The sequence below is a fragment of the Panicum hallii genome, chromosome 5, assembly GCF_002211085.1.
Source record: "Panicum hallii strain FIL2 chromosome 5, PHallii_v3.1, whole genome shotgun sequence".
In the NCBI taxonomy this organism is placed as follows: Eukaryota; Viridiplantae; Streptophyta; class Magnoliopsida; order Poales; family Poaceae; genus Panicum; species Panicum hallii.
Window position 1 is genome coordinate 2,426,267 of NC_038046.1, and position 14,936 is coordinate 2,441,202.

Sequence of the window (14,936 nt, forward strand, 5' to 3'; positions counted from 1 at the left end):
ACCTAGATGGTTAAGGGACCATTCACGGTGACACCGGCCTGATGAGGCATCATCTCGCACGCAGGTAGAACTGTATTTATAAAGGTGCACTGGTGTCTTCATGCTGTTAAGTGTTAACTAGATGAGCAGTACAGGTTTGGTCGTTCTTTAGATAGCCGCACAGTACAGGAAGGGCCGTGTTCCTTAATCATTAATGGCAATTTGAATGTTTTTAAGTATATATGTACGTTTCTGTTCTCTCTCGTACAAGTACTAGTACTGTACTAGTGTAAAGTTTAAAAGGTAATAATAGTACGACAGGTTTTCCACCTTAATTATAGGTGTGGTCTAAAATAACCTGACATAAGCTGTGGTCCCGGTCCCACTACTACAGAACTACAGAAACGATTTTTCGTCCTTCTCATTTGTCTCAGTCAGCTAGGAGCCCAGGACTAGTGAAAACTTTAGTTCCGGGTTCAACGGGTAGGGGACGGCTCCAACCGGAACTAAAAGTCATCCTTTAGTCCCGGGTGGTAACACCAATCGGGACAAAAGATGACCCTTTGGTCCCGGTTGGTGGCTCCAATCCGGACTAAAATGATCTTCAGTCCCGGTTGGTGGCTCCACCCGGGACTAAAGGGTCCTTTGCGGGTTACTTTAAAAAGAAAGCATCATATTCAAAGTCACATGCGATGTGTAGGTGGGTGGTAAAGAAGCTGTGCATGAGGTAAAAGGTTTTGAGTTTGAATCCTATGGACCGCATTGAGTTCGAATCATGTGGACCGCAGGGTTGGTTGTGCTTGCGGCAATTAATTTTTTGGACTGGCAGACCTTTTAGATCCGGTTGCTGGACTCGAGACCTTTAGTCCCGATCCGTAGTCTCGATTGAGCAACTGGGACTAAAGAGCTGTAAGAACCGGCACTATTGAGCATTTCTAGTGTTCATGGCAGCTTCTATGAGCTGGGGTGGCCTAGATTATATAAGCTGGGGTGTTTTTTTTTGAAACGAAAGTTGGGGTGTTTATTTGTGGACCACATGAGCTCATATAAGCTAGATTATAAAGTTAAAATAAGTTATATAAGCCGAGGGGGTAAACAAATAGGCCCTTAGTTTTCTCTCACTTTGATATATTTATGTTTTTTTATGTTTGGTTTACTGTGTGACCCTACTGCTCTTCGGAAAGATTACTAAGCGCTCCAACCTTTTACTTTGCTGCGATTTAGCTTGCTTGTAGCTGGTTTCTGTCGAAAATAAAGTATTGTAAGGAAAACATGGTTAATTACACTCATACCAGACAATTAAAAGTCTTAATCCTTAGTTATGTTAGGAGTTTCTATTTTCCTTTTAAAAAAAATGTAATATAGCAACATGCAAGCCCATGCAGATCCACAGGTTAATAGATTAGTGCAAAATAATCATCATGTTGTTGCAAAATCGTTCAGAAAGAAGCAGCATATACACTACATGTTAGAATCTTCCAGTCTCTTGTACTGTGGATTGATTTAACAATAGCAAATAAAAATTAAATAAGAGAATAGCATGAGAACGCGGAGACACTAATAATGGGCAAAAACGAGGAATCACCTAATGCTAGCATAGAATTTTGCCTGATTCATTTTCTTTGCTTAATACTATTTAGGAAAAGTTGTTTCTTTTTTCTTTTTTAGATGCGCAAGTTAAATAGGTTACTTGTTATACTTTATTGTGTGTAATCTGTGGCTGCCATTATATATGCATATCAGTATGTAGCTGATATATGAAATATGAAGTGGTATGGGCATCCTTTACATCAAAACTAATCCCAATGCAAGTTGGAATAGATATACTGTGATCATCCTATGAACGACATCAGTGCAAACACCGGACAGGCCAGCCCAGATACCAACATGTACAGGCAGCATGGGTGTGTGCGCGCATCCGACCAATCAACACTCGGAACACAGATTTCTCCCGCGGTTTGCTATTTGCATTGATCTGCAGGTGATGAATTAACCTGCTGTTTACCATGCATCGACAGACTCTGAACGATTTTTGCTCCGAAACTCTCGTTCAGAAAAAGGCACGTGTATACGCAGCAAGCTATCTGATATTCTGATCAGCTATCTGATATTCTGATCAAAAGGGCGTCGATATGATGTGCTTGGCGACTAATGCATGGATACAGTATCCTACTGCTTCTTGCTCTCATCGTTCGTTCATTGCTTGGTGATTATTGGTTTGCAGCTGACGCGTTCACAGAACCTTATTACTGTATATGCATGCGTCAGTAGCAGCTACAGCCAACAGTCGCTTACTACAGACGCGGACAGGATGTCACCATTTGTGATCTGTGTGGCGTCTTGCATGCGTCGTCATCTCGTGGGTCTCGAACATCTCGCCATTTCTGTTTGGTCCGGCGCGCGAGATCGAGAACCTGTACATCGTCAATGGTCAGTGCATTCGTCCTACTAGCTAGTGTAGGAGACTTCTAGGAGTACACCAACCTGCACCGTGATCTGGAACCTGAATTCAGCTAGCCGTAGCTACTTACAGTCGTTCTCAAATGAAAAGCTATTACCTGCGCATTCAGGCGGCCATGCATGGACGCATATATATGTCGATCGCCAACTTTTCTAGGCGCGTTATATATGTTGTTTATTATTCATGGATGCAGGCATGTTGTTGTTGAACCACCCGCTGCATGCAGCCGGTTAGCCCTCATTCAGTGTGGTCCGATCCGTTTCTTGCTAGTTGCCGACTGATTTGTTGCTACGGCTGTCACGGGTCCGCACACGCAGGCATGTCTGCAGCTCAGTCCTAGGTTGCTGTACAGGCACTGACCGGCATGCGATTAATGAGAATCGACTCATCAGACAAAAGCAGTGCAGATCAAGCTAAGGGACCATTACCGGTGGCCAGCCGCATACGTCATCGTCTAATATACTACTATACCTCTAGCAAACTTTAGTTAGGAATGTCATGTCATTGCATATGTTGGCCTGAGCATTTTTTTTTATATATAATCTTCTTTGGTTCTGCTTGTGATTCAAGGTTCTGCAAACACAATACATACACTAGCTTAAAATCAGGACCATATTAGAAGCACCACAAACAGACACTAGTGGTTGTAATGAAAAATGCTAGCTTGCCGTTGGCATTGTACCAAGTAAGTTTCAGTTGTTTGGGCACGCTTCTAGGGCGGTTATTAGGATCAGAACAACAAGAACACGAAAAAAGATGGCGTTACCGACGTACACCGAGCAACTAACAGGGCGGATCCGGAGGAACCAACACAGATTTGTCTTAGGTCTGATGAATTGATGTTCCCTACGCGCGTACCGGCGTACGCGTGCCACAGCTCGACGCTGCTGGAAGCAGGGCAGGCGTCGTCGTCGTCGGAACTGCGGAAACCTCCAGCCAAAAATATGCATGTGCGCACGCACACCGCGCTGGTCGATGAGCATCGACCGTACGTGCCTGCATCTGCAATTAGATCTGTATGGGTTGGAGGAAGCGCATCTGACACCAGTTTAGCGAGATCGAGGGCCTGTGGACGGAGATACCATGCCCAACAGGCCGGTCGGTCGGTGCAGTGCAGTGCATTGGTCAAGCATCAACCTGCATGCACTCTTGGAACCTGAACCTGTAGGGATTCTCAATGCAGAGCTATTGCCGACAGGGGCTACCTGCGGCTAGTCAGTCGATCGATTGGACGATCCTTCGTCAATGGTGAAGAGAAGTCATGCATGGAAACGGATAGAAAGCAACAGCCACCCCACGTGTTGCATCTAGCGGCTTTCAGATCCAGAGAGATAGAGACGCGTCAGTTTAATAGCACATCTGCACATGGTCTAATCTTTTAAGCCTCTCATCCGGGTACTGTTGTAGTATTATAAACGTGCACGTACACCCATCCTACACACACGCCCGCCTCACTCACACTTCGCATGTACAAACAAAGCTACAATACACACACGCACACCTCACTCACACTTCGCATGTACAAACAAACCTACAAGTATACACAAACCAGAACCGTAGATATGCAAATTGGTGACCGTGCACCTCCAATCCTCTTTGTTTTAAATATTTATGCTAGTTTTCTAAAATAGAATCTTATTTTGAAAAAGTATATAAATATTTGAACTTTAGTTTAAATATTTATGCTAGTTTTCTAAAATAGAATCTTATTTTGGAAAAGTATATAAATATTTGAATTAGAGAGAATTAGAGATGCATCTAAAAGAAACATGAGTGATCATAGGGATCGAACTCGCGTCTAGCCATTCACACACCAGCGACACGACCGACCGAGCTAGCGATCGTTCTCTGCACATGGTCTAATATAATGGCAATAAGACGATAAAGTAATGACTACACTACAGCGGCCCGTAATTTTATTTCTACCTATGCACCATGTGGAATCATCTTGTACATCTGATTCGGCAGCAGCGGCTCAAGTGAAGTGGAATTTTTATCTCCCATGACAGCACATGCAAACAACTTCAAAACTTTAAAATTTGTAGTTCCTGAATCGGCCATTAAATTTAAATTCTAATTGCACAACTGGATTTATCTCCAAAAGATCTTCAAAATAAGATGTCACTTGCATGTTTTGACAACATTTTTAAAGATATAAAAATAATTGCTTACATAGAATAGAAAAATTCCAATAAAAATGCTCAATTGACTTGCTAAAATTTCCTATCACTGATCACACAATAAACATCCATCAGCCCTAATATAATTGTTTACCATCATTCTCTAGTCACACCTCCAATCTATCTCCTCAATATCAACATCAATATACACTTAACTGGACTCAGCAAGTCAAGCAACATTTTGGAAAGTTATAAGCAACTTTTGAAAAAGTCATAAGCAAATTAGAATACACTAAAACGTATTTTCTCACACGAAAAAAGAGAAAATTCCTTATATGACACCGGAAAAATTACCGGTTCCTTTTTTGCCCTTAAAAAATTTTTATTCCCTATTTAACACCGAGTTCAACTTTGATTCCTTATATGACATCCGAGAACCGTTAAATACCCCGTGAAAAGATGATTTTGCCCTATGGGCCCCACCACCCTTCTCCCTCGTCTCCTCCCCTTCTCCCTCCTCTACTCCACACCGTCGCGCGACAATTTGGTCCCTATCGGCCCCACCACCCTTCTCCCTGATCTCCTCCCCTTCTCCCTCCTCTGTTCCACACCATCGCATGGTTGCCGTGCTCCTGAGGGAGGCCGGGCGCCGTCGAACGCCGTGCCTAACGAAATGTATGTACGAGGTGTATATGATCATACTAGACCATCTGTGATGGTATATATTTTAAGTATGTGATCATATATAGAGTATATGAACATAGTTATTTTTATATACTAGTAGTACTAATGTATAATCATGATATATTTATAAAATAAGGATGTTTTTGAAAAAAAATTTACATATCCCTTTAAAGTATCTTAGAATTAATATATAAACATACTTAAAATGATAAATAAGTATGTGTATATATGCACGGGGTATATTGGTAGTGAGAGTGGGTGAGAGAGAGAGAGAGAGAGAGAGAGAGAGAGAGAATGTGCAATCATGTAGATGTTGGATTGGCTAGCTTACTTACTGCTTAACAACGCATCAAGTGACTTGACCAATACTAGCTGCAACGACGTCAAAGTTGCTTAACCAATAAGATCTGCTAACCTGCAGCTACGCAATTTCGCCTGGTCTCGGGACGCATAAAAAAGTGGCTACCCGGCGGTCGCTGTCGCAAGAAAAGTTCACCACCAATCCACGCACGCGGCAGGGCCGGTCGCGGTCGGCGACGTCGCTGTGAGCCTGCGGACGTGCGCCGATCCGAGCGGCGGGATCCGATGGCGCGCCACCGTGCCTGCCCGCCTCGTTCCTGGGCGTGGTTTGGTTGCTGACTGGCAACTGCACACACACACACACATGCCTTTTCCTTCTTAGACCGGTGGTTGGAGCAGATCAAATCCAGCTTTTTCCTGCGCTGCATTATTCACCCATCTTTTCTCGTCACCCGTCACCGGGCTGCTTAGAATATCCCGACACGGTTCTTGCCGAATCCGGAGCCGATAATCTTCTTTAGGGATCTTAATTCACCCTAGGCGACTACTAGATGCAAACTAGTTCCTGCTGGTCTGAATCGGCTGGGTGGTCTCTGACAGTAAGGCGGCAGCTGAACTGAGTGGTGAGGCAGATTTTGGCGTCATTTTGGACGAATTTCGTTGAGTAAACTGATCCACGGCTAAATGAATTGCATATTTCTTTATGAATTGCAGAGAAGATTAGCTGAATCTTTCAAGCACGCAGTGACGACGCTTGTTGCCGGGCTACGTGCAGGTAAACCACTCAATATGATCCATGGTGTGGCAGCCTGGCAGGACGTCATTGGAAGGTAATGCGATAGCTCATGCTAGCTGGGTCATGATCAGGATTTGGGAAATTCCGCTAGCTCCTAGGCGCTACGGGCTACCGAAAATAGGAAAAACGCGACCCGACCTACTCTCCAACAATCACCCGGGAAGAAAAAAAAAAGAAATTGTCCGGTGTCTGCCTAGCTAGCTATACAGGCCTGGAAAAGGCTCTATAGCAGTAGCAGGTGGTGTTTAAACAGCAGGAAAGCGATGTTCTTCTGACGAACGCAAAATGGGATTTCACGAAAATATTGTCCCGGTTGTTTGGATGTGGGTGGTGACACGAGTGAACAACTTGCTGGCTCCTTCTGCTCCTGGTCTTTTGCAGTGCATAGAAGTTGTAGCTGGGCCTGCGGTTGGAAAAAAATGTAATTTATTATACAGAAAAAAGCCCAATAATAAGCTGAATTGAACGGGCGGGCATGGGCCAGAGCCTGAACGTAACTTTAACTGGGCCTAGACAGTGGAACGAAGAAGGGACTCTGCTTCGGACCCGAAATATGCGGCGAACATTAGGCCCAGAAAGCTAGCAGCATTACCCCCCCCCCCCCCCCAACGTTTTTGGTCACCAAAACCGAGTACGGGCCGGGCCATGAACAAAATTATCGGGGCTTCCGACCGGGGGGTACAAAATCCGGGCCCACGAAGGAAAAAAGCATCGACGCGACACGGAATTCCATGACGCGGTGGCAGAAGATACCTGACACGATGTCCTCCCCTTCCCCTCCAAAGAAAAGATACTCCGGCTGACACGAGCCTGCACGGAATCATCGTGCGCAGGCAGAGATAGAGACTAGAGAGAGGCTGACGCGAAAGCGGCCCAACTTGCTGCGGCGGCTGGCAGGCAGCAGCGCCTGCCCGGCGGCGCCGCGAACTGCGGCCGGAGACGTGCTAGCTTTGCTCCTTTCGGTGGCTGCGCCAAAGACTGCAGTGCAGATCGGATGGCAACCTCACAGGCTCGCTTTCGGGGTTCGCGGCCGCCTCGGGCAACGGAGCGCGTCGACGGGTCATCGGCGCCGCGTAGGGTGGAAGGAACGGAACTAAACCAGCCAAAGCGCCGTCGCCGTCGGCGTGCACGGGCCATGCCCTTCCGAAACCGACGGGTTCGTAAGATACGATGATGCCCGCACAGTCGCGGAATCTCAAGATTGCGTTCTGGTATGGTTGGGAGTCGGGGAGGGGAGAGCCAGCCAGTAGCCACACATCCGAGATCCGACTGGCTTTCCTCCCGTCGGCGACTGTTCACCACTCGAGAGGATCGAGCGTGGTGGATGTGAGCAGGCAGAGGCCCAATGCGTTTTTGTGGTCCGACATGCGCACGCATCGCATATAGTAGCAGCAGCAGCGTACAGCTTTTACAGCCAGCGGTAGTAGCCCTGTTACCTCGTGAAATCACAACACTGCGTGCAGATATGGAGGAAGCAGAGATCCAAGGGCAAAAGGGCGTGTACAGCCGGCACCCGGCACCCGGCAGCAGCAGTTAGTAGTTAGTGGTTACACTGCACGCCACCGGCCATTGCCGGCGAGAGCCGAGCTGAGGTGAGAGAGCTCGCTTGCTGTGGTTGGGCATCCGAGGCAAGCACCTTTCTAAGCCGTCCGCGGTAGCAGAACGCATGATTGGTCGGCGGTTGGTTAACAGGGCTGGGTCGGCGGCCAAGTTGCATGGGCGCCACCATGTGACCCGGCCGGCCGGCCGGCCGCTCCTCCTCCACCATCCTCTCCGCCTTTCCGGTGGCGCAAGCACCGGGCTACAGTCTCCCGAGTCCCGACCTCCCTCCCCGCACTCCACTTGTCTGCTCCGATCGGTCCATGGCGCAACGCTTCTTCCCTGTTGCTTCCCCGCGCCCTTCGGGCAGCGCAACCGCTAGATTCCGCTCGGGCCGAGCGCGCAGCCGCAAGCCCAGCAACTGCAACCACCGGCTGCGCTGCGTGGTCCCGGACATGAGCCCCGGCACGGCGGTGTGCGCGACGCACGTATGATTGGAGCCGGCCGGCGGCGGTGGCCGCGACGCTGACACGGCGGCGACGGGTCAGCAGCGGATTAATTCCGATTTGCAGGGCGCCAGCTAATTAACGGTAACCACCGGGGTTCGGTTACAGGCGCGGCTTGCCTGGCGCGTGTGTGTGCTGGCCACCCAGGAGGGCGCTGCCTGCCTGCGAGGTCGCCCTCGCCTCGCTCTCTAGGCCCGGCGGCGGCCGCTCGCTGTGGCGGACCCGTCACGGCACGAGCTGTGGCTGGCAGCGGTCGTACTGTGTGGTACTCCTAGCACTATTCCGCACCGAACGGCGATAACGACGCAGCCCCGTCGCCATCAGCCGCAGATCAACCCCCTGATAACGAACACACGCTGTGTGAATGCTACGATTTCGTTGGTGTTCGTATGAGCTCGTTTTTACTGATTGCCCCTTTGGCGGGGATTTTTGAGGGCTCCAAAACCAGCTTCTCAAATAGCCTTTCCAAAGCGTATTTTTTACTACAGCTCCAACCTTAAAGCCCCCTGGAATCCCGCTCACCCGAGCGGATTGGTGCGAGGCGGAGCGAGAAACCGTGGCTCATTCCGACTTCCGCGGCTCCTCCATGCCCTTTGCTAGCCCGGCCCTCGGGTGGGCCCGCAACGGCGCGGCCTACGGGGAGGAGGCGGCTGGCTAGCGGCGGACGCAGGGGCGTGGCCTGCGGGTCTGGGGAGGAGGTGGCTGGCGGCCACCGAGGGGAGAAGGGGTCGGGCAGCGTGGATGAGATTTGCAGCCGGCGGCACTGGAGCACGAAGTGCCACAGGTCGGCGGCGCGTGCTAGGGAGCGAGCCCGAGACGGCCAGCAGCATGGAAAGGGGCGGGCGGGGAGGCGCGGTGGAGAGGGACGGCGCGGGGTAGATGTAAGGAGGAGGTGACGGCCAGACGGGAAAGATCCGGGTAACCAAGAAAAAGGAAGGTGAAATAAGGAGAGGAGAAAAAATAGGAAGGATATAGAAAAATGAAAATGAAAAATAAAAAGATAAGAGTATTAGAGATCTTTCATCATTTTTATATACGTTACACAGTTATAAGAAACCTTTTTCTAAATATTTTTTAAAATATTTTTAGCTCCACCGGATAAGCTGGAGCTATTTTTTAAGAGCCACCGCCGTCCCGAACCGGCGACCTGTTCGGAGAAGCCGTGATGTGATTCGGCTCGGCTGGGTTCGCGTGCAGTACGGACATGTGGTGCCTAGCTTAGCGCCCGATGCGAGCAGAACAGTTACTTAACGGCACTGATGTCACTCATACTCGCCCCGACATTTCACCTCACCTTGCTTGCTTTGGAGAGAGAGAGAGAGAGCGCGCGGGGCAAGGAAACGTGGTGTGGTGGGGGGCGGTGGTCCCCAGAAACGGGCGAATAAAGAGCAAGAGGGGCGCGCGTCACCAGACAAAGATTTCAGAGCGCATATGCAATTCTGCGTCTCGCGACAGGCGAGGTGGAAATCGGCAGCTGCCACACCCACACCACCACCCATCGCTCACCTCCCGCGCCACCTCGATGCCATTGATAAATACGCGTCAGGTCGCTGCCCACGCCTCCCTTCCCTTCCCCTCTCTCTCCCCACCTCCCCTGCTGCCTGCTGCCCCTCGCTCGCTCGCTCGCTCGCTCGCTGCTCTGCACCTGCTCACTGTGCGATATGCCCCTGTGAGCCCAGGGCATCCTGCTGAAATCCATTCCCCATTAACGCTTGCAGCTACCGCCGCCACCGCCTCGAGTGGCTCCCAGATCCACGCCGCCGCTTCCACTTGCCGCCCAAGTTAAGCTGCTGTCGGCCTGTGGCGTTGCGCCGTTGTTGCTGAAGCGGCAATGGCGGACGCCGTGGAGGCGCTTCCTCCTCCTCCGGAGACCGGCGTCAGCGGCGGCCCCGAGTCCGGGAGGTCGTCGCCTTCGCCCACCGCGTCGCCGGAGTTCGAGTTCTGGATGGTGGGCAGGAACCCGTCCGCGTTCCCGGCCCCGGCCCTGCTCACCGCCGACGAGCTCTTCTCCGGCGGTGTCGTGCTCCCGCTCCACAACCTCCAGGCGGCTGCCCCCGACGGCGACGGTGCTGCCGCTGAAGAAGGCGGCGACGAGGGCGCCGGGGCCGACGCCAAGGACGCGGACTCCGCCGCGCTCCCGCTGCCAGAAGCGGAAGCCGAAGGCGAGGCCGCCGCGCAGCCGCTCGCGGAGTCCGGCATCGCGCCGACGCCGGACCTCCCCGCGGTCACGTTCAAGTGGAAGGACATCTTCAAGGCGGGCGGCGGCGAGGCCAAGGACCGCAAGAAGGTGGAGCGGCGCGTCAGCAGCGTCAGCGGGAACGCCGAGCTGATCAACATCAACATCTGGCCCTTCTCCAGGAGCCGCTCCGCCGGCCACTCCGCGGGCGGCGCTACAGCAGGCTCCTTGAGCAGGGCCAAGCCAACAAATCCGAATCCCAACGCCAACGCCGGTTCCAGCGCAAGCGCCAACACCAATGCCAGTGCGAATGCCAGCGCCGCGAGCGCGCCGCCGGCCCCGGCGCCAGCCCCGCGCAAGGTGAGCAGCGCCCCGTGCTCCCGCAGCAACTCCCGCGGAGAGTCCTCCGGACCTGCACCGGCCATTCCTTCCGCCACCGCGGTTGCAGCTGCTGCCGCCGCCGCCGCCGCAGCAGCAGCACCGGCACCAGAAGAAGATGCTACGGCCGCCCAGGCGGTGCCTTTGCCCACTCCTACCACTACCAGCAGCAGCGCCTCCTCAACATGGAGGAGGCTGGTGCCCGGGCAGGGCCGTAACAATAATAACAACGCCTCCGGCGGCACCGGCATCCGCGTCGGCCGCCCCAGCCCCGTGTGGCAGCTGCGGCGCAACAAGCTGCAGCAGACCGCCGCCGAGCAGAAGCATGCCAGCGCCAAGAAGAAGGCGACGCCCGCCGCCACCGAAGCAGGCGGCGACGACAAGGCGGCGCCGAGCGTGACCGCGCCAGCAGCCGGGTGCCGGAACAACGCGGGGTGCTCGGAGGGCGCCGCCGAGGAAGGGAACCCGCCGCAGGGGCTCTTCGGGCTCCGCACCTTCTTCTCCAAGAAGGTGTACTGATCCACCGGCAGAGCAGACGACGGCATTGTGCATACAAATTCGAGCTCTAGGCTCGTTCTTCCACATGCTTACCTTACCTCTCTACCCTTTTTCCTTTTTTCCCCTCCGCTCTAATTCAACTAGTAGATTCTTCAGCTCGCTCTCGTTACTGTACTGCAACCTCTGCTAAGCTCTTAGTGCTCACCTCAAGCAGCAAAGCTATGCATCTGGTCGGCCGTCAATCAAGCATCCCCATGAAAAACGGTAACACGCATAATCCGTGCCACTGGTGTGCAAGTGTGTAACAGTGTGAAATGGCGAAACATGGGATGATGGGCCGGTGGCGACTCTGGCCAGTGCCCGGGGACGACGGGACGTGACGAGATGCTAAATGATTTGGGGGCAAAAGGCTGGGAAAAAGCCGGTGGCAGGCCGCCGTTGGGCGTGGCCTCTGCAGCGTTTGTCCCGTCGAGCGAGCGATCGAGCACAGGGGACGGGGGGCGGGATCGGATCGACCGGCCGGGGACGGGACCAATTGGATCGAGCAGCAGCAGCGCATGCGGCCACGCGCTACGCAACAAGCCGCGTCCGCCGATCGCCAGGGCGGGCGACCCCGGCCGCGGCCATCCATTCCCACGGGCCGGTCGGCCGGTAACAACAACCCCACACCCTTGCTCAGGCAGTAATGGCCGCGCAGGTACGCCGGGTTGGAAAGGTACGGTGAAGGAGAGGCAGATGTATCATATGTACCGTGGTTTGGCGTTGAAGGATCGCTGTCTCTTCTTAACTGCGCGGCTAACACAGCGTCTCGTACGGCTCGCATCGAAGTCGATTCAAATTTAAGTTTAAGATTGACTCGAGAGCGACTGAGAGAGTACTAGAGGTTAGCAGCGTGCGCGGCATCTAGGCGAGTGCAGCATCCGAGCCCGGTGGCGAGTGATTAGGCGGCACGGGCCGTCGGATCGGGAGCAAGTGGGCCGGCAGCGGCTGACCCCGGAGCCTGGATGAGGAGTTGATTTATGCACCCTTCGAGGTTGCTCACGACGCGCATTCTGCTTTTTTTTTTCTTGGGACAAAAGGTACAGCCCGGGCCGGAGAGAGGAGGGTGGGAATCAGGAATCAGCAGCTTTGACGTATCATGGGCCTCGAGATTTGGGCGGAGGCGGCAGAGCCGCAGGCAGGCAGAGAGGAGGGAGACGAGAGCAGCTGAGCTGACGGCGATGCCGGTGGATTCGACCGGCGGCGAGCGCCCATCCCGAGCTGGGAGAATGGCCGAGCGGTGGCATCGCAGACGAGGCAATCGATCTTCTTTTGGATTTGGATTGACTGCTGGGCTCCGCCACTGGGCTGGTGGGCTGGTGGCAGGGACGGGCGAATCGGCTCGCCCGGATCCATGGATGGTGCCCTCGGAGCGATTGGACGGACGGACCAAGGGGATGCAGCTGCCGCCGATCCAGTAGAGGTAAACATCATGCGGTCGCAGTACCTGTCCGTCTGTCTGTCCGTCCGTCCGTCACCGTAGGTCTGCCCATGGTTTGAAGTTTGAACCTAGCTAGAATCGAGCACGGTCCCGATGGACGATCTAGGACAAGCTTCTCGGCGGTCGAGATGCTTGTTAAGGCGTGAGCACAACATGGTTCCTTTGTTCCTTGAACAAACCATGCACGCACGGTGGTCCTCATTCACTAACCTGAACCCCGTGGTATAATATACGCTATAGCAGTGATAAGATCCACAGCCTGCGGGTTCGATTTGTCGGTGAGCGTACGCGCAGTACTGCTACCGCATCGATCTTGAGCACATGGACGATGGATCCCTTTCACGGGATGACAGGTGGGCCCCGCGCGCGGCTGCTCCCGGTAACAGTCACTTCCTTTAATTTGCATCTACCACACCACCGTAATAATGCATTGCATGGGTCTCGTCTCTAGCTAGCCGAGTGCCGAGGCAAAGGCGCGGAGCATCTCGCGATGCGACGGCACGAGATCTCCAGCGGCGGCGGCGGCGGTAGCTACGCTATAAATGGAGAGCTCTACTTGAAGCTGTACAATCCAAACGTGGTGCGAGACCAGTGCACTCTCAGAGGCAGGCTTGGTAAGACCCACGATCAGTTGAGACGGATCGCCGGGTCGGTAGGGGCGGTACGAGTGCTGTAGCAGCATGCGCAGCAGACGATCTAACCAGGAAGACGATGTCAACCTGTCCTCGCACAGACGATCCTGCCATTGAAGCCAGCAAGATGCGGCGCGGTGCGTCAAACGAGATGTTACGGCACAGCCACCATCTGCCACGGTGTTCGCCGTACCATACGCCGACGGATGGAATCGGAGACCTCACTCAATTCCTAGCTGCATAAATAGGGAGAGTGCACGCGTGCCTGCCCACCACCGAGCCCGAGCGCCGCCGTGGACGGGATCCCCGGAGGCCAGGACGGAACGGAACGAACCACTCAAGTTTCGGAGTACTGAACTTTTTCCATATCACACTATTTATTCTTATCATTTTATAATTTAGAAGTATTAAATAAAATCTAATTATAAAACTAATAGCTGCACGAATCTAATAAGATATACTAATTCATAATTAGCGGATGATTACTATATCATCACTGTTGCAAATTACAGGTTAACTAGACTCGTTAAATTCATCTCGTGAATTTACATCCATCCGTGCAAAATATTTTGTAAACAGATTTTATTTAATAATTCTAAATAATAAAATTGAGGTTTAAATTTTAGCACTCCGGAACAAATAGGGTGGAAGTCATGTCATGATCGGCACGCTGAGCCCAACGCCACCAGCGTATGGAGGATTTGATGCGTCTCCCACGATGCTCACGGCAGCACGTTGGATCTGCATCTGCGAATGCGATGGTCATGGCATGGGGGCCGCGCGCCGGGGTGACGACTGGCACTGACGACCCTGCGCGCACGTACGTTCCCGGTGCCCGGCCGGCCGCGCGCTCTGCCCTGTCCCAGTCCCAGTCCCAGTCCCTGTCCCACTGCGCGCCCACGCTGGCTGCGCGGCGCGGCGCGGAGTAATGTGCCGGCCGATGCGGGAACAGCTGTCCATCCCGGTCCTGCGGCATGCAAGCTGCAAGGTCTCCGCTCTCCACAGATCCTGAGCGCCTCCCCCCGTGACCGCTCCGTCCTCCCTGCGCCCCCCGACTTGACTCCCCCTCCTCCTCTCTCCAATCGATCTCATCATCTGAGCTCCCTGGATCCCTGATGCGACTGCGAGCTTTGATGGTGACGCGAGCCACTGGAGATCGAGCAGCAGCGCGCGGTGCCGCAGCAGCACGTAGCCGCAGAATCAAATCAAATGTGGTGGCGGCGACACTGACTCATGCTGTGCTGTTTCGTTGATTTCTAGTAGACCTCAATTATTACAGCATGTTCGTTTACAAGACCCATCACATCAAAAAGAATCTTGCTATTTAGAAGTATTAAATAAATTCTATTTATAAAACTTTTTGCACAGATGTGTGCTAATTCGCGAG

General features: G+C 52.9%; 1 protein-coding gene across 1 annotated transcript; it reads left to right on the forward strand.

Moving 5' to 3' along the window:
• Window positions 1-9,790: 9,790 nt before the first annotated feature.
• Window positions 9,791-11,723, forward strand: LOC112894305 (myristoylated alanine-rich C-kinase substrate-like). The gene has a single exon (XM_025961967.1). The coding sequence runs from the start codon at window positions 10,217-10,219 to the stop codon at window positions 11,456-11,458; it is 1,242 nt and encodes a 413-aa protein (XP_025817752.1). The 5' UTR covers window positions 9,791-10,216; the 3' UTR covers window positions 11,459-11,723.
• Window positions 11,724-14,936: the final 3,213 nt, after the last annotated feature.